General features: G+C 37.7%; 1 protein-coding gene across 2 annotated transcripts; it reads left to right on the plus strand.

Annotated features, from left to right (window-relative positions):
- Positions 1-7,922: 7,922 nt before the first annotated feature.
- il15l (interleukin 15, like) lies at positions 7,923-19,903 on the plus strand. Of its 2 annotated transcripts, none has more exons than XM_017694803.2 (5): positions 7,923-8,158; positions 8,422-8,735; positions 11,080-11,127; positions 11,751-11,864; positions 18,435-19,903. In XM_017694803.2, the coding sequence occupies exons 2-5, from the start codon at positions 8,574-8,576 to the stop codon at positions 18,570-18,572; spliced, it is 462 nt and encodes a 153-aa protein (XP_017550292.1). In that variant the 5' UTR covers positions 7,923-8,158; positions 8,422-8,573; the 3' UTR covers positions 18,573-19,903. The 2 variants fall into 2 exon arrangements, with proteins under 2 accessions (XP_017550292.1, XP_017550291.1); XM_017694802.2 differs by having other exon boundaries at positions 7,924-8,158; positions 11,748-11,864; positions 18,435-19,902.
- Positions 19,904-21,722: the final 1,819 nt, after the last annotated feature.

Raw genomic sequence — 21,722 nt, forward strand, 5'->3', positions numbered from 1 at the left:
GGAGTTGGCAGATGCTTTAGTCCAGGTCTGGGAGGAGATCCCTCAGGAGACCATCCGCCACCTCATCAGGAGCTGCCCAGGCATTGTAGGGAGGTCATACAGGCAGGTGGAGGCCACACACAATACTGAGCCTCATTTTGACTTGTTTTAAGGACATCACATCAAAGTTGGATCAGCCTGTCGTGTGTTTTTCCACTTTAATTTTGTGTGTGACTCCAAATCCAGGCCTCCATTGGTTAATAAATTTGATTTCCATTGATGATTTTTGTGTGAAGAAAAGTATTCAATGAGAATATTTCATTCATTCAGATCTAGGATGTGTTATTTGAGTGTTCCCTTTATTTTTTTGAGCAGTGTATTTAGAGAGATACTGTAACTGGGCAACCACTCAGTAACACTGCAATAGTGTAGTCTAGATGTTATGAGAGCATGAAGTAATTTCTCAGCTTTTCATAGGGTTAGGGTCATGTGACTCAAACGATACACTATTTTCCAGTGTCACACAGGAAAAAAAACATCAAGATCAAGGATCAATCAACAACCTGCAAGTTCCTGATCAGTTAACCATTCATGTCTTCCATTATGTATCTTATGTATCTGTATCACTGAATCTACTGAATGGCCATAGTTAACACAGTTCTTGCAAATTATGTGTACTAAGAGCTGTAAATAAAGGGAGAAGCCCTAAAACAGAGCCTTGTGGAACACCGTGTTTAACTTTTCTATGTTCTGAACACCCCCCACATAAGCTAACAAATTGATAATGGGTTACCTGGTGCAGTACAGTTTACTCAGGTCAGGAACTCTCTGTACAAGTGCTTTAGTTGTAGATGGTAATTAGACAATTCCTGTGAATATAAAATTTGACTGATCTATCAAGCAGCATCAATATACTGTAGCATAATGATAGCTATTTAATTTGCTATTTACTTAACTATACAGATCATAATGTGGTAATATGATAACAATTTGGGGAACAATCTTTTTACCTAGTCACTGACTCACATTGCCAAAATGAAAACTTGCATCTTATTGGTTTTGCTTATGCAGCAGATGAAAACTGGGGCCAGATTCTGCTGGGAGTCCACACAGCAGAGACAAGAGGTGGTGCTGTTATTCCATCTGAGGCCTCCTCACATTCATAATGGACAAGCCTCCTTTTCCAAGCGTGCACAGTAACTGATTTTGACATGATGAAACTGACATCATAGTAATCCCAACGAACAACTGGCAAATACTGTGCACTACAGTTTGCAGGCAAATTCCATATTTAAGTTTGAGGATGCGTTAATATCACTTAAACAAAATCAACCAACCAATCATGTAATTTGACTTTGAATGTTAAAACGTTTGCATACAACTGTATGCATCTCTGTTTTGTTTAAAATATGAACTGTAATTATATGTTATATAAGGTTCAAGGCTAGTAATAGAAATAAAACACTTGTAGGAACAAAAAGAGAGTCTGGACTGGAGACCTTGGACAACCAAAGTCTACAGTTGCTCCAAGGAATTTGTTAGACACAATCATTTCTTGCTTGAGGACATCCTAATTTAATTGCATTAAACTGAGAATCTCTGTACGTTTGTCTCGTCACCCTGTCCCTGTGTCTCTTTTTGTGCTATGTCCCAGCTATAAATCTTCTACTCTCATATGAAATGACTTCTCACCTGTCGCTCCGTGGCCTGCAAATGAAAGCAGTGGTATGAATTCAATATTTTACATTCTGTTTTACATTTAATAAAAGCTAAGGTGGATTAGTTCACTTCACAAGTTCACTTGTTTACAGTGATCTACAGATGAAGTTTACAATGGTCATTAACTCAACAGCAACAGTGGGACAGTTCAATTTTTAAAGGACTGTAAAAATGCAAATTATACAGTAAACTTTTAGAGATGTCAGCTTCATAGCAAAATACACCCACACCTTCTAAGCCGCTTCTTCTTCTGGGTCATGGGGGGTGCTGGAGCCTATCCCGCATGTCACTGGGCAAAAGGCAGGATATACCCTGGACATGTCACCAGACCATCGCAGGGCAGACTCACTCACACCAAGAGGCAATTTAGCATGTCCAAATGGCCTGACTGCACATCTTTGGACTGTGGAAGGAAACCCACACAGACATGGGGAGAACAGAGAGGACCGCGGTTGCCTGGCTGGGGACTTGAACTCAGGCCCTCCTTGCTGTGAAGCAACAGCACTACCCACCACGTCTCCGTGCCGCCCTAACAAAATGCAATAAAACTAAATTTAACAAAACACACACACACACATATACACACACACAGACACACATACACACACACACACACAGACGCACACACACACACACACACACACACAAACACACACTTCTGGGTCATGGAGTATGCTGGAGCCTATCCCAGCAGTCATTGGGCAGGAGACAGAAGGCAGGAAACGCCCTGGACAGGTCACTAGTTAATCTCAGGGCAGAAACACAGAGATACACACTCACACGCAATTTAGTGTATCTAATCAGTCTGACTGCACGTCTTTGAATTGTGTGAGGACAGCCAGAAGAAACCCACACAGATTTGGCGAGAACCCTGGTCACTCGGCCAGGGAATCAGACCCAAGCCCTTCTTGCTGTGAGGCAGTGGTGCTACCCACTGCACTGCTCAAAAAACTGAATATTAATATAAATAATTTTATGCATGTGATTCCACATGACATGCCATAACAAGTTTGACCTGTTGTATTTTAAATGTTAACTGTATTCTAAGTACTTGAATGTCGAGCAGCAGATATGTAAAACTGTCATATACCGGGTTAGCTCCACCCACTTACAGTGAAGCTAAAGGGAATTTTGGCCTGGACTGCTTTTTGAATGGGAGCAGGAGATCAGAACAGAGGCCATTTACTCAATCTTAAAGGGACAGTAAGAAGAGGAGTCTTAATTAACAGAGTTAATTCGCTTACGATTTGCATAAAACCTCTCAATCACAATCTGTTCTATGCACTGCTCCCTCCGTAAAGGAAAAACTCCTCAGAACAAAACTGCAGTGAGAACAGTGCTGTAAGATTGTCTGTATTATTAAAAGAGTCAATAGGTGTTGCTTGGAAATGTATAATTTAGACACATACTATGCGTCCAGTGGATGGTGCTGTTTTAGTTTGATTTCCAAAGCTGAAAAGTGTGTTCTATAGAGTTAAAGTCTGTGGAAGACCATGTTCACAGCTCAATATCCAAACTGCAAAAACTTAGCTCTAAGGTAAGGTTACTGTATTTGATAACATTGATTTTGATATGATGTCTGTGATGTTACAGAGCAATTTAAAAAAACGGCTAATTTTGTTTTTCTTTACTTTCTTTACCAACTGCTGACATTTAGCTTGACAAAAAACATGTAAACAAGCAGTCTGTGCACTATTTGCAATTGCATTTAAATTCTTGTAAAGATAAATATTAACAACAGGCTTTTTGCTTTACTCTGGAAAAAAAGACCATTGGGATTGAAACCTGATGGTTTAGCTTTGTAATGGGAATTGGCTTAATTGGCACCACTGGTTTCCTGTAGAGCAACTTTAGATCCCATTAGGAAAGCATCTCAGTATCAGAACATCCATTAAACCATGACAGTCCTTTACACTGTGATATCAACTCATCAAGAAAACACAAAATATTATCACTGAATAGTCACTGAGGTTGTCTGGTGTTTTCCTGATGGCTTGGCAGCTTAATGGATGATGCAGGTTTAACACATGTTCTGGGACTGATTCCAGATATATCCCGCTCCTAATCTTCTAAGCGTCTATTTTCAACAAACAGAAACTTTTGATGGTTGCTGTTTTTTTATATATATATAAAATGTTTCAAATACACAGAGCACCAGAAGGTAAAAAATGAAAATGAGGGAAGGGATGTTTGTAATTTGTGCGCATGTTTTCTTTTATACTTGGCAGCGACTTCTTAATCCGCTCCCATGATTAACAATCAGTTTCCTTGTTTTATTTTAATTATGCACATTTTACTTTTTAATTGTATCCACATTTTCTTCTATTTATACACAAAGAATAAATGTTGTAGCGTCAGGCTGTTTTATAAAACAGGCTTGATTTGTGAAAAATTTCACATGCAGAGTTGTCTGGATTTGATTGATTTGTACAGTTCTATTCACATTTTCATTTGTAATAATATTTCAGGTATTTGGCCAAATATTGATAATGTCAGGCTGATCATGCAAAGAGATGAAACCAGGCTCAACATTAACTTAATTTGTAAAATGTTTAACAACAATGTTTTTTTTTTCTGTCAGTCCTTTATTGAACTAAAATGCTAAAATTTGAAAAAATATAAAACTTTGACTTGGGGACACTATTTCAGATAAATACACTACCAGGAATCATTTTCAGTCAAATAAAACTTTCTGCTTTCTAAAATTAAAGGAAAGTTCTGGGCAAATGATTAGAAACTATTTTAACCTTTCATTTTAAGTAGTTTAGCTCCATTCACCCTCCATTTATTGAGGCCTCGCTCATGGGCACCATCTGCTGTTTTGCATCCTGTTTTTAACATAACTGGGGAAATAGAAAGCGGCCAGCCTCCTCATAAACCAGCCGTGAGAAGGATCCCTCAGTGTGTTCTCAGAGTTCAGCGAAGAAGGCAGTGTTTCTTGGCCGTATTTCAAGGATCCTCCGTGTTCTTCTGAAATGGGACGGTGCTCATGACATGCATAGCTGAGGAATGGAACCTTTGACGCTCCCGCACTGCGAATGAGACACAGCGTTAGAAGCAACACACACTTCACCTGGCAGCAGCCACTTTAAAAATGGTTACATTTGAGGCACATCTAAGATCTTTGGGCAGTTCATTGCAGTTATATGCTGCATAACAGTGAAATTCTACTTCACCATGTTTAGTTCAGACTCCGGGCTCCACGGGTTGACCTGAGTCCATGGATCTAATAGACTAACTCAGTTTCTATTCATATCAGAAATGTATTCTGGGCCAATACCAATCAGTGATTTATAAACTAGTATCAACACTTTAAATTCTACTCTGTAAAAGAATTGGAGTAATGTGCTCTGCTCTCCTGGTCCTGGGTAAAACTCCAGTGGCAGCATCCTGAATGAGCTGTAGCTGTTAATGGTGTCTTCGGGAAGTGCAATTAAGAGACTGTTGCAGCAGTCCACCCTACTGGAGCTAAAAGCTTGAGTGAGCTTCTCTAGAGCTATGAGGGATGCCAAACTCTTGATTCTGGCCGTATCTTTAAGATAATATAAGCCTGTTTTGGTCTGTAACATGGCTGCTGTAAGGGAGATCCGAGTCTATTAGAAGGCCAAGATTTCAGACTCTTTCTTTTTTTTAATTGTAAAAATATTTGGCTCATCTGGTTGTTTATATGCTACGAACATGGTGAGAGAGCCAGATACATCTGTGTGTCATCAGCAGATCTATGGTAATCAGTGTTGTTTTTCTGCTGAAAAGGTAGCCTATAGAGATTGAGCAAAAGAGATCTGCGTGTTGTTGCCATCTTATTAGATTCAGTGACAGCATAACTCCAATAAAGTCATTTACTTCTTCTATACTAGCATATTGTCGTCAACAGAGACCACTGACCCCGAGAATGCTCTTCAGCTGCCTTTTACTGGTTGTGATGTCCAGCTGCACATGCTACGATATCCTCATAACACATAACCAAATCAAAATAATCACATTTGCCATTATTGCATTAAGCTAAGTGCATCAAAACCCGTCAGAAAGTTTCAGGAACCTACTTGTGCAAAGAACAAAGAAACAGCCTATATCTCTTACACTTATTTTGTTTGTGTGCAAATAAAAGTAAACATTTGCATAATTAAAAGAAAACAGGAGAATGATTCTTTAACTGTGGGAATGAATTCGCGCGTTTTTTAAAAATGTGTACTATTAAAAGAAAACAGGAGCCCGAACTGTTACTCTGGGTAAATAAAGAAAGTGTGCACACAAATTGCAAACAGTTCCCTTAAAATAACTTATTTTACTCCCTCTGTGTGTTTACAGTTTTCTTGTGCTGAACATTTAATCTGCTTCCAAAACCCCACAAAATATGTGGCTTTGGACACAGCATTAGTCTCTTAGGTGCTATGGATACCACTAGAGTCCTTGTAGGGAAGTCGTTCCACATGATCAGCATCTTGGCAACCCTGCCAGGCAGTTCTTTCCAGTTGTGTAAGACCAGACCCCTACCCCTCTGAGTGAAGAGAGAGCCAAAAACCCAAAACCAAAAGCCAAATTAAGGCTTAAAATACATATTTGAAATCACTGATAAAGTCAGACATAAGCAGCATAAATAGTGTGTAGTGGTGGTTAAAATAACATAAAAAGGCATTTTTTCAGCTTTTTGGGCAATCTTTTCCATTTAAACAGCAAGTTGATTTTTTTAAAGGGTGAAGTTTTCCCCATAAACAGACACCATGTTGAGTGAAATGAGCTTTATATTTCAACAAGTGAACAGGTCTCCTCCTTTATAATGTCCCTGATAACACCAGGAGCCCCGAGCCCTGAGCGCTTAACAGACTTTTTTTAATTCAGTCAGTTTAAAAAGGCTTTAAAAATACATTTTGTGCAGCAACTTTGATAAACAGAGCAGCAACAACCTGTTTATTGAGCATGAACGTGACCATAAAACCAATCACAGGCTAAACCAGAAAATAAATATATATTTTATGTAAAAATACAAGGCATTAATGTTTGAAATACAAATGTAATAATGAGCACAGTTTAATGGTGTTTTTATTACTCATGAATTTTAAGAGTTTGTAAAACAAAACCAAATCTGTTTTGAATGCTAACCAATTGGGAGGGTTTCTAAAGATTCTTTAGAACCATTAGAAAGTAAAGAATGATAAAATTGATAAAATTACTAGCTAAAAATTCTGGCTTACAATTATGAATAAAGATACCATATTCTATGAATTTATATTCCAAGACAGGCCATTCAGATTTTGTTTTTAGCCAAGCATAAAGATCTTTCCTAAACCTTTTAAGAAGCTTGCATGAGAAGAATAGATGCTCTAACTGTTCTACATCTTCCCAGAACGTGCAAGCATTACAATCCATAATAAATCTGTGTGTTAGGAATTCTTTGCATGGATAAATGTTATATAAAGATGTTTTTCCTTGGGTAAGATGGAAATGAAAGATGTTTTGTTCGAATTGTAATGATTTTCACTTATGCACAGTCTAATTTCAGGTCTCTCTGAGTGGGGATGGAAACACCAATTCTGTGGTCAACGTCTGTGAGACCCTTCGCCATCCAATCAGCACTTCTGGCCAGCGTTGTGCTGCCCAAAGCCCGTTTGCTGTGGAAAAACTGAAACATACGGGTCCGTTTTCTTAGCTTTTCAGTAGAGTACAGCCTTCAACTTAAACTTGAAGAAAAAAATTCTGGGCATCTTTTCGCTTTTAGCCTTTTAGCTCCATTCACCTCAGTCACTGAGGGCTCGCTAGAGGGCGCTCTCTGTAGTCACGTTTAACATACAAAGCAACAGTAACTAAGGGAGGCGGGACATGTGCGTAATCCCGTCGTCAAAATAAACACAGAACGCAGGAGGGGACCTTCATGCCGCCATGAAAACGTGAAATAAATCAGTAGCAATGACGGAGAAACAGTCTTAAGAGGAAACGGACAAAGTTGACCCCGTCCACACACGCGCGCGCGCACAGAAATCCCCCAATCCCCTCACTTAGTGACCTGCGAGTGTCGGCATTTCTCCAGCGCAGGGGTGGCATCACCAACGCGCAGCGGCTAGACTATTATCTCTGACCTCTGGCGGGCATGTTTACTTTTCATAATCGTTACACTTCGTAATGAGGACTAATGTCTGCGCAGCCGTGTGCGTGCTGGCTTCAAAGCGCCGTTAAGCCTCGGCTGAGGGGCGTTTACATTCCCGACCGCCCCACCCTTCCACTCTCTCTCTCTCTCTCTCTCCCTCCCTCAGACTTACCGCGACAGTGCGTTTTAACACTCTATACAAGCAGAATGAAAGATGCGCTTTGTCCTTCTCTCTCGTTGCGGAGGAAACCAAGAGGACTTTGCTGATTGTGCGCTCTTAATTATAAAAGGCTGTTTTAGAACGACTGTCACTCAGACGCGTTTGGACTCTGAGCAGAGGCCGTTGTACGTTGTAGGCTCTTTGCCAGAGTCATGCAGGTAGGTCACCTTAGCGCTATGACACTTATACCTTTTTAACAGCTTTAAAGCTGGAGATGCAGGAGTATTGGAGATGTGTGCTCAGCTTTAGGTGCGCCATCAGTGGGCGCACTTCAGCTTTAAAATTACGCAGATTATAAAGTTTAATCTGTGAACAGTTCAAGCTTTGGCACTATTCAAACCTATGTTATCGTAATATAAGCCTAAAAGTTTCATGATTGCCCGGCCATTACAGCGTTTGTATGACTTTACTCCCTCTTCAGATAAACCCTGGGAGGACAAGTGTGGATTAAACGCCAGTTTTAGGAGATGGTGCGTCGTGAGTGAGGACCTCAAGTGTGGGGAGGGAGATGTAGCCCCTGTGCTTTAACACACTGCCTCCTCCCAGTGCGCGTGGTGGGCCAGGACTGGGATTATGTCTGGGAAAAGGACGGAGCAGCACCAATGTTACATGGATTTGGCGCCTTTGTTTCTGTACTTCGTCGTCGTGATTATGCGACAGGCCAAGTGTCATGCATTGTGCTCTTCTGAGACGGTAACTGAGGTGAAGGATTTAATGTCACAGATCGCCAAAAAGGTGTGTTTTTTACCTTCTGAGTTGCAGTCGGTTGGCTGTTGGAATTTGTGCCCGGACGATATGAAAGTGAAACTGGTTCACGTGCGTTACGGAATGTTGCCGGTCATCTATATGGGTGATATCCCAAACTCCACCAAAGCTCTTCATTTGATTTGATTTGAATTAAAGTTCGTGATGTGGACTTGGATTAGTTTCATCTGCGCTCAGAGAAAAACGCACAGCGCACGAGCGCTCCGAAAGCGTTAAACACGGATTTAGATCTTGAACTCTGGCGGTTTTCTCTGAGCCTCAGGTGCGAATCAGGGGCCGTATTACTTACACACCCACACACACACACACACACCCACACACGCATATATATATATATATATACAAACACTCAGGTGCAATGTACCATGTCCAGTTGGCCTAACTGCACGTCTTTGGACTGTGGGGGTAAACCGGAGAACCCGGAGGAACATGCAACATGCACGTGGAGAACATGCAAACTCCACCCGTTCACCCGGCTGGGGAATCGAACCCAGGCCCACCGCGCCATCCGCCATATTACACAAACTTCCTATCTTAAATTCATCTCACTACATGAAAAGATAGAAACAGATTATTAAAACAGAAGTTAAGACATCTTTGGGGTTTTCTTAAATTTAGGACAGAATTTATGGGACAGAAATGTTTATATAGGATGTTTCTGTAATGCTGTTTTCCTGTCTGGGGTTAGGATAAGATTATGAACTTAAGAACTGTTTTTCTGTAATAGCTTCTGGCCTAAATTCAGTCCTAGCTAAAGTTGTAATGGTGACTAAGCAGATACTTAAGAAGTTTCTGTAATATGGATCCAGGCCTATTACATAACCTGACGCACATCATTTGAACTGTGTCCTGCCATAGATAGATAGATAGATAGATAGATAGATAGATAGATAGATAGATAGATAGATACTTTATTGATCCTGAAGGAAATGTAGCAGCTAGATCTATCTACAATCTTTAATCTAGAACCATGACCAGAACAACACATGGATCAAAGTGAATGCTTTTATTTAATGATATAATTATTGAATTATTTAAATCAGACATGTTCAAAACCAGTGTCATCCTCAGACTCTGGCTGTTAATTGAACAGTTATTTGAACTGTTTGGCCAACAGGCCTGTGAGATAGGGCAATGTAATTTGATATCATTGATGACTGACAAGTAAGCAAATGGTGATGCTTTAAAGACAGTGAGCTGTGCTGTGAAAGAAAACTGATGGAGAAGACTCATTTAATGTTTAACTTCATGAAACTATTGCGTTTCATGTACATATAATGTTTTATTCTTTATTCATTAAAATTATGGCTTATTTCAGAGCATTAATGAGCTGTTAGCCTATGGTATGGAGTTTTCAGCTGTTTCTGCTGGGGCTTTCTCAGGGTGTGACATACCATTTGAGGATCAGCAGTTTACAAACTTTTTTGTTACAATTGAAAAAGTAGCATCGTGAGAAATCAGGAGAAAAAAAAAACACAATACCGTGTGCGTACCCCGTAAAGCCTAAAAGTCAAAGGCATCGGGTCAAATTTTGTGGGAGTTCATTGAACCCTGTCATATGTCCTTAAGTATTAACGTCTTTTTCACAAGTTGCATGCAGTAAACATTCCCAAATCCTCAAAATGTAGCTTTACGCCTGTAATATTCATAGTCTGTTTCAGACATGTGCAGCTGAATTCCTTCTACTCTAACAGTGGAAAACAGCTTCTTTTTCTAAGTATCTCAAAGATGTGGCTTTGAAAGTTATTTATTTAGAGCATGTGTGACAGTACCTCCAAGGTCACGCAAGTCGCTTCTGTGTATGTCATTTGAAGATAAGAAACATAAATGCCCGTGTTTGCAGTCACAGCTTTTAAAAGGAGGGTGAAATAGTTCTTAAAATTGGTGAGTTACTTAGTATTACTTTATTTAATATGTCATTTTCATGAGGGTTTTTTTTTTTTTAAATAAAATCAACTAATGCTAAACAGCTATAATCTACAAGTAGCATAGGTCAAAGCTGCAGCAGATCATATGTGAAAAATATAAACAGGGGCAACTATATGTTGCTGTTGGAAAAGAGCCATTTTTCAGGTTTTGACATAAATGAAAATGTCTGTTGCCCTTTACATTGTGTGTAAATTTCATAAAACATGGACCAAAAGAAACAGCCCAAAATGACATGGGAAGCAGTAGATTGGCTACAGTCAGTCAACTGGATAACTACAAATTCATACTCATGCAGCCCCTGTTCAAAACATGTTCATATAACATTAATGATAGCATAACGGAGTCTTTTTGGGACTGATGATAATATGTTCTTCTCTCTCTACAGGAGTTGTATGATTGCAGGCTGTACACGCCAACTCCAACTGATTACGAGGTATATGATTTTGCACGTGGTTCAGGTATTTGATGATGAAGTTTCAGGTTTTGAATTTGTTGGGAGTTGACTTATATACAGCATGTGTTTAACCAGTTGGTGTAGTGGGTAATGCGTAGCCCTCTACGCAACAGACTGAGGTTCGAGTCCCTGTCTGGACAACACACTATACCAATTAGAGTCCTTAGGCAAGACTCTTAATGCTACATTTGTCTGCCTCTGTAACATGAATAAATTGTCAGTCTGGGTAAGAGCATCTGCCAGATATTCTCAATATGATGCATATAGAGCTGTCATTATCCCTGCATTGGAATTCTTAATTTCATAAATAATAAGTGTTACGAAAAGTAATATCCCGATCAGTGAAATAGAAATGTGTTTGTAATTTAAAGAATTTTTACGCATGAGCTTACAATGTCCTAAAGAAAGTTTTCTGGAATATTTCAGAGTAACAGAGCTGTTTATTCCCTTCAGTAATGGTAATTCAGCAGTTTCCTTGCTTAAGCAGAAACTGAATGCACAGCAAAACCAACTACGAACATATCTGTTTACATTAGGAATTCCAGAGTTCTTCTCTACGCTCACTAAAGTTATCTTAAACTTATGTCTTCTGTCTCCAGCAGAACTGCTCCAGGTCCATGCTGACATGCTTTGAAAAGGAGGCCACTGTTCTTATAAGAGAGTCTAAAGAACTTAGTTTTAAATTAATTAAGATGCTCAATCAGCTTGCAAAACAAGTGAGTATGATAGTTTTATATGGTTATAAATACTTTAATATGCTCTACTTCTGCACAGTGAAAAAGATTTTTTGTATGTATAGTTGAATCTTTCAAATCTTCAACACTGTGCATATATATATATATATATATGATCTTGTCATGAAATAAATATTTATCAAGTCTATGTTTATATATGCCACAATTATTGACACCCATAGAAATTCTTAGTTAAATCTAACTAAAATATATTCCCATTTATGTTTTATGTTTTTAAGTTTACCTCAGCGATTAGGAACACTTATAAGGTCGACCATGACTTGCTGCTTCACTGGGGAATATATATATATATATATATATATATATAAGATGAAACAGGACTAATTCCCACAGTCAACCATCTCTATGAGAAACACCAGCGAAAACAGCAATGCTGTGCAACAAAAGGCTGTTGAGCTGCACAAATCAGAAAATAGCTGCAAGAAAGTAGCAAAATAGTTTAAAATATCCATTTTCACTATCAGTGTAATGAATTAGAAGCTTCAAACAACTAGAGATGTCAAGAATTGGCTGGGAAAAGGACATATGTGTATATTGACTCCTCACACAGAGATGAGGATAGAGTGGACAAAGAATCTTTAAGGATCACAGATGGAGATTTGCAGACATTAGTCAGGTCTTGGGGTCACAATATCTCGCAAAATACAATAAAACACTACCCATACAACCACATATTGTGTGGGACTCCCCAGAAGAATGCAACTGCTGTCAAGCCTCAGCAAAGTTTGCCAAAGATTATTGAATTTCCAGTAAGACTGTCCTGTCAGATGAGACCACTATAGAGGTTTTTGGCAGCAAACACCAGATGTGAGTTTGGACACAAATATAGACATGAAGAAAAGAACCCATCCCCGCTGTGAAGTACATTTGTGATACTGTGGGGCTGTTTTTTCTGGACAGCTTACCATATAAACACTATATCCTTTGCCATGTGTTCGCATGTCTCATTAAACATTGTAGAAGTTTGCTTAGCTCTGAGCTGGTATCTTTGCAAAGGGAGGCTGCACAACACATTAAATGAAGGGTTGTCAATAACTGTGGCACACACAGATTTAAGAAAAATATTTCATGGTAAGATTTAGGTTTTTTTTTTCTTCAAATAATTGAACTTTAAAGGGTTAGAGTTTTTAAAAGATTATTTTTAAATTAGAATTTTAAATTTTAAATTAAATTATTTTTAAAATATTATATTAATATTTTGTGTTCACACACACACACCCACACACTATATGCATTTTATATATATATATATGTGTGTGTATGTGTGTGTGTGTGTGTGTGTGTAAACCAAGTGCTTTAAAAAACTAACTAGAACTAGAGGAAACAGCCAACAGAAGAAAATTCCTCCATGTAAAAAATACAATAAGTGTGGGGTGATGGTGGAAAGTCTGAGGTGAGAATGTGCAGGAATAGATAGGTTGATAAATTTAGATGCTTACCTTATCAACTCTTACAGCATAAGACCATGTGAGTCTGTTGTAAGATTAAGTACAAATGTAAGAGAATGATATTTTCAAGAATACCTCTTGTTCTTAGAATTATTCTTAAGAAAATAGTTATAAAATAAAATGTAATTTCAAATGTAACTTTTTATTTTAAGAATGAAGTTAAGAAAAACACACATTTAGGAAGATTTTTTTTTCTTAAGACACTTCCACGAATCCAGCTCCTGGTTCCTATCACCAATGTTAGGAACAGTTCTGTGAACAGATCAGGTACTTTACAATGGGATATTTTGAATTCTGAAGCTAAGCTGGATGATGATTTATTTATGGACAAGTGTGGAAAAAATGATGAGATTCATCCTTGAATATGTGTAATTCTTTGTCAAAAAAGAATCTTTGTCTTGTATTTAATTATCCATTATGTTAGAAGGCGTTACACATGCAGTTATACTTTTCCAATGGCCACTGTTCTGACTGAACAAAACTTAAGGAGTTGAAAGTCAAAGACCTAGTTAAGACAGTAGGAGCTTATGACGCACGTTACAAAAATTGATTTAATGCGGAAAATTTCTCCACATCTGTTCTAAAGATAAAGTGGGCCTAGTGTAATTTCTTCATTAATGTCACTGTGTTTGCATTTTTATGCTGCTCTTGCATTGCCTCGTCTCCCTTTCAGACTGAAGCTGGCAATCACAAACTTCAAAACTAAAACAGCTGTGCAGCTCTGCCATCAAATATCAAGCATTTCTGAGCTCTAAGCTTGTTATGCTTTGCTCTGTTTTATAGTCCTGCAGAGAACAAACTGACCAAAAGAGCTACTGGTGGCTGGAGATTTCTCATGTAAATGCAGCCATTTGTTTCGAATAATGGCGGTCCTGATTTATTTCCTGTCCTTGTGCACAGTCATTGTTGAGGTATATGGGCTTGAGTGAAAAAAGGACAATCAGAACATGAATAAATTCAGTGTAACGGACAGCATACAGTAAACATGCTCATCCAGAGAAGTAGTCTAATCATATTTGGAAAAAAAGCACACGCATTGTTGCTCTTTAATGTCATATTAGCATCATGAGGAGAATTTTGAGCAAAACCATTTTAAAATGTTACTATGGTTTATGTTTCTCACCACTGTGGATCAAGGTGTCAAACTCACTAGACCTCTCATGTCTTTCTTTTATTTCCCTGAGTTGGAGTTTACTTACGAGTGATAAATACCAAAAATTAAAACCATGTTAAAGCAGCACTATGTAAGATTTTTTTTGGTGCAATTGAAAGACAGATATGGTATGCGTACACCTCCAAGTCACCGTGTAAACCCTAAAATGACCATTTAAAAGTCAGAGCTATTTTCAATTTTTTTTGGCGCTACTGTGGTTTTAGGGGCTAATTCACAAATATTTTGTATCACAATATTTTTTGAATGACATACAGTTAAGGTCACAATTATTAGCCACCAAGATGATATGGAACATTTTCCTAAAGTTCTGTCTACTGTTAGCATAACTCATAAAACTTTACAGAGCAAATGTTGATCATTGTAAAGGCCCCCATTTAGTACATTTTCATAAAAAAAAAAATCAAGATTCCTGTATAACAAATTATATTGGCCCCAAAGTGAATTCTTCAAGCAACTGTAGCAAATTGAAATGTTTTGCTTTCAAATCACAGCTGAACTCCATCTGACTTGGTGCAATTAATTAGCACTGAACTCTACTAAGTGGACTCCGTTGAACAGGCCGAGTGGCACTTGAAGGCTAGATTGAGAGGCACCACTCTTACATTCTTTGTATAAATATATTTATCATGCCAATATCAAAGAAATAAGTCTGGACCTCAGAAAAAGAGGTACTGGATGCTCATCTTAAGGAGGACAGCTGCTATAATGCTTTGGGACTGTTTTGCTGCTTCAGACATGGAAAACCTTGTTTTGGTGAATTGGATCATAAGGGAAGAAGATTATATTGACATTTCAAAGGAAAATGTGAAGAAATCTGACTTTAGGTCTCCACTGGGTCTTCTAGCAAGGACAGCAAAATGGTCCTTGAGTGGCTCTCTCAAAGCCTAGATCTGTGTACTATTAAAAATCTATGGTAGGGACCATGTTCGAAAACCATATAATTCGGATGAGCTGGAACAATTTGCCATGGAGTTATGAAGGTTCTTCAGGAGATATGTGCCAACCTAGTTAGAACCTACAGTAAAAGGCTGCTGTCAGTTGTGAGTAAGAAAGGCTACACTACTGACTATTAATCGTCAAAGCACTTATAATTTTGGCCTTGTCATTTTTGCTTGTTCTTAGTGTGGCAGTAACATAGCTTCAAAATTAGTGAAATTTCATGGGTTCGATTTCATAAAGGGGGTTTATAATGTTGACCTTATAATGTTGACCTTTTGCTGATGTTGTGCTGAATCTGGGCGTGAAGAACACTTTAAGGTTCTGTCAAAAAAAAAAAAGAAAGAAAGAGGAAGACAAAAAAGTATGCAGTGTTAATATATCTGTAACTAGAACAAGCCCACATAATGAATATGGTAAAGCAGGCTATTGTATGCCTGTTTAAGGCAGTGGGGGAAAAGTGATTACATTCCTGCCTGCTTAAGCCTTGTGTCATCCTTTTCGCTATACAGCGTCTCCCAAGGCAACAGCAGTAAACTGTGAAAAGGACCCAGCAGCCAGCTAAACAGGTCCTCACCAGAAAGTGTGTGTTTAGTTTCAAAATAGTCCCTGGCAATGAAGAAATGGCAAAACGTTTGCTGTTCTCAGGGAATGGGGAAAATATGAGTTAAAGTGAATGGGCTTTGAGTGTCTGTTTTCTGCATAAAGAGGGAAATGAGCCTCCCCTTACTCCTGCCAAAACCAAACATATTTTACCAATGCTGCCAATATATATTTTACATGGCCATTCTTCCTTTATTAATAACAACAAGATTACACAAATGCATGTGTTTATCCAAAAGAACTACATTGTTCAGAGTTATTTACATTATTAAACAAAGGATAGGCGAAAGATGGCAAAGAAAGCAGGTCTAAGCTGCAGTGGATAGGGTGTGAGTTCATTGCAATCAGTGTGAAAACAATGCTTTCAAAGGGTTTTATGCATAGATTCATCAAAAACGGACCAGGGATGCTGTTTTATTGTGCAGATTTTTATTCCTCTATTTTGTGGTCAAAAAATTGCCACGTTTTCACTTTGCACTCTTCACTAATCATATTATTTTAAATGCATATATTTTATGCATATATGTTGGAAATCACATCTAATTCAAACAACATAGGACTGTTTCAAGTTAATGTGTTTTGGATCAAATTTTAGTGACTGCTATACACTTAACCCTGCCTGTGGGGTAAACATTTGCCCTCAGCTTACCTCTGGCTGAATCATTCTCAGACATTAGGTGTTGGAAACATTTTCATTTGTAGCAGATGTGTGATATATTTTGCTCAAATAAAATTAAAAACAATAGTGGTCTGTCTGAGAAAAACACTTCTTTGTGTACTATTTTGCCATAAAATGTTCTAAATGAACCGATTTCTAAAATATTTTAAAATAAACCTTAAAACTATTGTAAGACAATGTGTAAGGCATTAGGCCGTACTGTTCCTAATTATTTCTTGTAATAACATTCTGTGATGTAGCTTTTAGAACCAGTAAACGCTTTGGTTGTTTGGCTCCTATCACCACCACTGTGAACAATTCTGACTCATTTCAAACCAGCCTGAATGACCTTAAATCTTAACAGGTTATCTCAGTGTAATTTCCCATTGACAACAAATAAATTATTTCAGTAGTCAGGAACAGTATGTTTAATGGAAAATCTCTCTGGTCAACCTTTGTTACCTTGTAATTAGTCCAAAGGCTTTCAAAAACATTCCAATACACAATAAAAACGGAAGGTGTCCATCAGGATCTGACTGCCAGAAATGACTTATTATGATAAGGTATATTAACTTAGCTTCAAGTTCACTGGTTGTTGCCAGTTGATGTGTGTTTGTGTGTGTGTGCTTGTATGAGTGATTTTGTAATTGTGTGTGGGCCCAATTAAAACCAGGCAAATGCTCTCTAGCACAAAGGGTCATTTCCTGATGGATACCCTCAGTTTTTTACTGTGTATTATACACACATACTAATTACGCATGTTTCCTTGGAATATTCTTGAGAGCCTTCTGACTAATTGTTATAGTGTTAACAAAGCTTGACCAAGCAGAATTAGTTCCATAAAACTTCGTGTTCCTGTTTATTGAAATGATTTATTTGCGGTTAATGGGGAATTCCTCTGATTGTCCAAAAATGTTGCATAAACAAACGGTTAAGATGTAAGTCAAATGAGTCAGAGTGCTTTAACTTGAAATATTCAATTCTAGAAAACTTAATGCCCAGAATGTTCACAGTGGTGGTGATAGGAACCAGACAACTAAAGCATTTGATGTCTCTAAAAGATCACAGAGTGTTATTACATGAAAAGCTTATGAATGTGCAGCCTAATGCCCAAGACACTGTTTTATAATAGTTCTAAGAAAGTTTTGGCCTAAACTGTATTTTTAAAATCCATTCATGACAATGTGGGTCATACAGAAAGGCAAAATAATACCAAAAGAATTTTTTTTTTAAAAACCATTATCGTACCATGATTAATATTATGTAAAAAAATTTCAGTTGGTTCAATGGTCATTTTGGACAGTAAATATAATGGCTGTATATGTGACCACTGGTTCCTATCACCACCACTGTAAGGAAATTTGAGATCATAAGTTTGATTAAATTGAAAATTTAATGTTAAAAAATCAGTGAAATTCCTCTTTAACAGCAACAGTCGCAATGTTGCTGAAAGTAACTGCAGTTAGGATTTTTATTTTTACGACAAAATGTACATCACTTGTCAGACTGGATCACTCATTCATTGGCACAACTGAATCAGTTCATCAGCTAATGCTAAGCCCTTCGTTAGCTGAATAAGTTGTAAATAAATATGGAGAACACTAAAGCCAGCACAGTCATGACCCACCAGGAATGCCTTTTGACCCCATTGACCTAACCAGCATCTTTGACATAATACTGTGCTGATCGTAATATTCAGTGTCTATGTTAAGTTGCAGGACAAGAGGCTGACCTGTCCAGCCTGTGAGGTCTACAAAGAAGAACAAGCAAATAAATTCCTTGACGCTTTACTTAAAACTTTGCAAAAGATGAATGCAAACGACTGCCCGTTTAGTCAAAGCCGAACATAATCTGAGCTCCTTATTAAAATAAATGTATTTATAAGCATGTAAACTGTGTTCTCACAAAAATATATTTGATTTTGGATTTGTCTATGCAAAGTGATATCTTATATTTTATTAGATTAATACAATTTAAATGTGTCTGTTTTGTTTTTATTAACCTGCTTTGACAGCAAACTACCTCTCATATGGCTACTTGTTAATTATTTTTCATTTTAATGGATTTTAAGAGGGATAGCATATTGAAAGGTTTTAAAAGCAACAAGCAAGACTGAAATCTGTGTGTCTTATAGATTTTTGACCTCTGTCACCTCCATCAGCTTTTAAGACCCAGGGAACCTAAATCTATATATTTTTTCCCCCTACTTAGGTTAATCTTCTTTTTGTGGCGAACCGTGCACTAAGTATACCCTTTGAATAATGTTCCAGTGACCTATAAATGAGCGGTATATTTCACCATATTCCTCTCCTCTCAATGTAAAGGGGGCGGTTCCAATCTTGGGTAATGCTTCTCTAAGCATTCCCCTTACCAGTCAGAAGACTGTCGTCTCTTGCCCCGCTCACATGAACAGTTTTAGTCAGAATCACTTTAGCGAGCGTTGGGCAGAGAGCTGTCAATCACGCTGCTCTTTAGCTATTCCCATACAGTTCTCAGAAAGGTCTATTTTTTTAAGTCTGTTATATCATATTTGTATCTTATTTTTTATTCATGCTTTGCTGGATATTTAATGTAACACTAAAGTTTAGTATCATGCAAACATTTTTAATATTACCCAACCAGTATACAACATGCAGTTATTGCTTTCAGTAATTCTATAACATTATTTTCATTGTTTGAACGGTCCTATGAACCTGAATGTGAAAATCATATGATTTTCACAGGATCACAGTTTCTACTACTGCACTATTACTGGTTCGAAAGGGTCAAACAAGGAAAATGCATTAATGAAACCTTTAAAAGATTAAGCCATTAATCATTCATTACAAGCTTATCAAGCAATAAAGTCAAGCTGCTGTTTTGCTTTTTTGTGTCTATTGCTTTCTTTCTGCATTCCTTCAGTTCATTTACAGCTTATTAACCCCTACTACTTGTTGAGATACTGTGTTTGTTGTGTGAACTATTCTAAAAAAGCTAACGTGGGCGAAAAAAAAAGCTGATTTTTTTTCCTAGCCATATTTTGCTCATCTGTACTATGGGTAATGGTGTTTCTTAAGAGCTCTGTATGCACTTCTAGGCCATGCACATTAGAAAAAGTGTTATAACTGTATTGATTAACATTGTGATTTTATTGATTATGATGTTTTGTTGTTTTTATGTTGTTTGTATATAAAATAAAACTCTTGCAGTATTTTCAGTTTTTTTTTCCACTGTGTACTTGTTTACTTTTTATAGGCCTGCAGGTCCTGACCTTCTGTTCAATTTGTTAGATTTAGAAACATAAAAGGTGATATTCTTCTAAAGAAAACAAAAAACGAAAGCCAGGGCTTCCAGGGTTCACGTACTAACAGCCACCGAATCCATTAGTCTTAATAAATGTAATATCTAGACATAACTAACTAGTAATTTTGTGAGAATTTCAAGTTCATTGCTTGGTTTTAACTCTTGGTTTTGTTTGGTATTTGTTGAGAATGTGAAAAAAGCTCAGCAAAACTGAACACGTAGTAAAAGAAAGGATATACTCAATTAGTCATATTCTATACTACATTATACAGTGTGGTATGATTTTTAAATGCTATTTAGTATGGTAGTATGTTTCCCAAAAAGTTGGGATGCTGTCCAAACTAAATAAAAACAGAATACAATGGCATACAAATCGTTAAATCTTACATTGAAATGAAAATAGTACAAAGACAACAAGAAGCTTCATTTGTTGAAAATGACCATTCTGAATAAGATCCCAGTGTTGCGTCACCTCTTCTTTTACAGCACAAGTGTTTGGGAACTGAGAAGGCCAACTGCTGTGGTTTTGAAAGTGAAATGCTTTGATGCTGTTTAGCAGTGCAACAGTTCAGGGTCTCCTTTGTCTTATATTTTGTTTCATAGTTGGCAAATGTTCTCAGTGGATAACAGGTCTGGACTGCAGGCAGGCCAGTTTGGCATCTGTACTTTTTTACTATGGTTTCAAGCTGTGTAATACATGCAGAGTGTAGTTTGTCATTGTCTTGCTAAACTAAGAAAGGCCTACATCTGGATGGCAGATGGCACACATTAATGGTGTTTTCACAGATGGGCAAGTCACCCTTGCCATGCATAATAATGTACCTCAATAATATCACAGATGCTGGCTTCTGAGCTGTGTGCTGATAACAAGCGGGATGGTACCTTTCTTCACTGGGGCAGTACCCCTCATGACACTGGAGTGGTAACCTCAAGGGTACATTTCATTACCTTTAGTCGAGGAACATAATTGTACCATAATCATGGAAATTAGATTTTCTATGCTATATTAATTCCACACACGCCGTCTCATCTCCAGATTCTATAACATCAGGTTATGGCTTTTCACCATGGGAAAACTTTTTTAATGCATACAAATGGACCGTAAAACCACTGTTGTACCTTTGAAGGTATATTACTTGATGAACGGAATATGTACAGTACCTTTATTTCTTTCATTGCTAGATCCTGTTTATATATGGTTTCTTCTTTGCATGGAAGAGTTTTAACTCTGAGGCATTTGTGGAGGCAGCGACAAACTGTTCAGACAGTGGTTTTTGGAAGTGTTCCTGAGTCCATTCAGTGATTTCCACAACAGAATTGTGTCTGTTTTTAATTCAGCGCTGCTTGAGGTCCCAAAGATCATGGCCAGCTAATAATGTTTTTTGGCCTTGTCCCTTACATACAGAGATTTCTTAAGATTATTATTTATTGTAGATGATGAAAAGCAAAGTTTATTTGCTATTTTATGTTGAAAAACATTATTCTTGAGTTGTTGCACTATTTGCTTACATAGTCAGAGTGATGAACCCCTCCTCATCTTTACTTTTAAAAGACTCAGCCTCTATGAGATGCTTTGTTTATACCCAATCATGTTAGGGACCTGTTGCCAATTAACATAGTTATTTCCAAGATGTTCCACCAGGTGTTTTTTCAAGCTTTACACAACTTTACCAGTGTTTTGTTGCCCCTATCCAAACTTTTTTGAGACATGTTGCTTG

Source organism: Pygocentrus nattereri, chromosome 17 (assembly GCF_015220715.1).
Source record: "Pygocentrus nattereri isolate fPygNat1 chromosome 17, fPygNat1.pri, whole genome shotgun sequence".
In the NCBI taxonomy this organism is placed as follows: Eukaryota; Metazoa; Chordata; class Actinopteri; order Characiformes; family Serrasalmidae; genus Pygocentrus; species Pygocentrus nattereri.

Excerpts from the sequence above, each read along its gene's own strand:
- il15l (XM_017694802.2), top strand. The coding sequence starts at position 8,574 with ATGTCTGGGAAAAGGACGGAGCAGCACCAATGTTACATGGATTTGGCG. Across the intron at positions 8,736-11,079 it reads TGTCACAGATCGCCAAAAAG|GAGTTGTATGATTGCAGGCT; the intron begins GTGTGTTTTTTA and ends CTCTCTCTACAG. Across the intron at positions 11,865-18,434 it reads TCAATCAGCTTGCAAAACAA|TTGCAGGACAAGAGGCTGAC; the intron begins GTGAGTATGATA and ends GTCTATGTTAAG.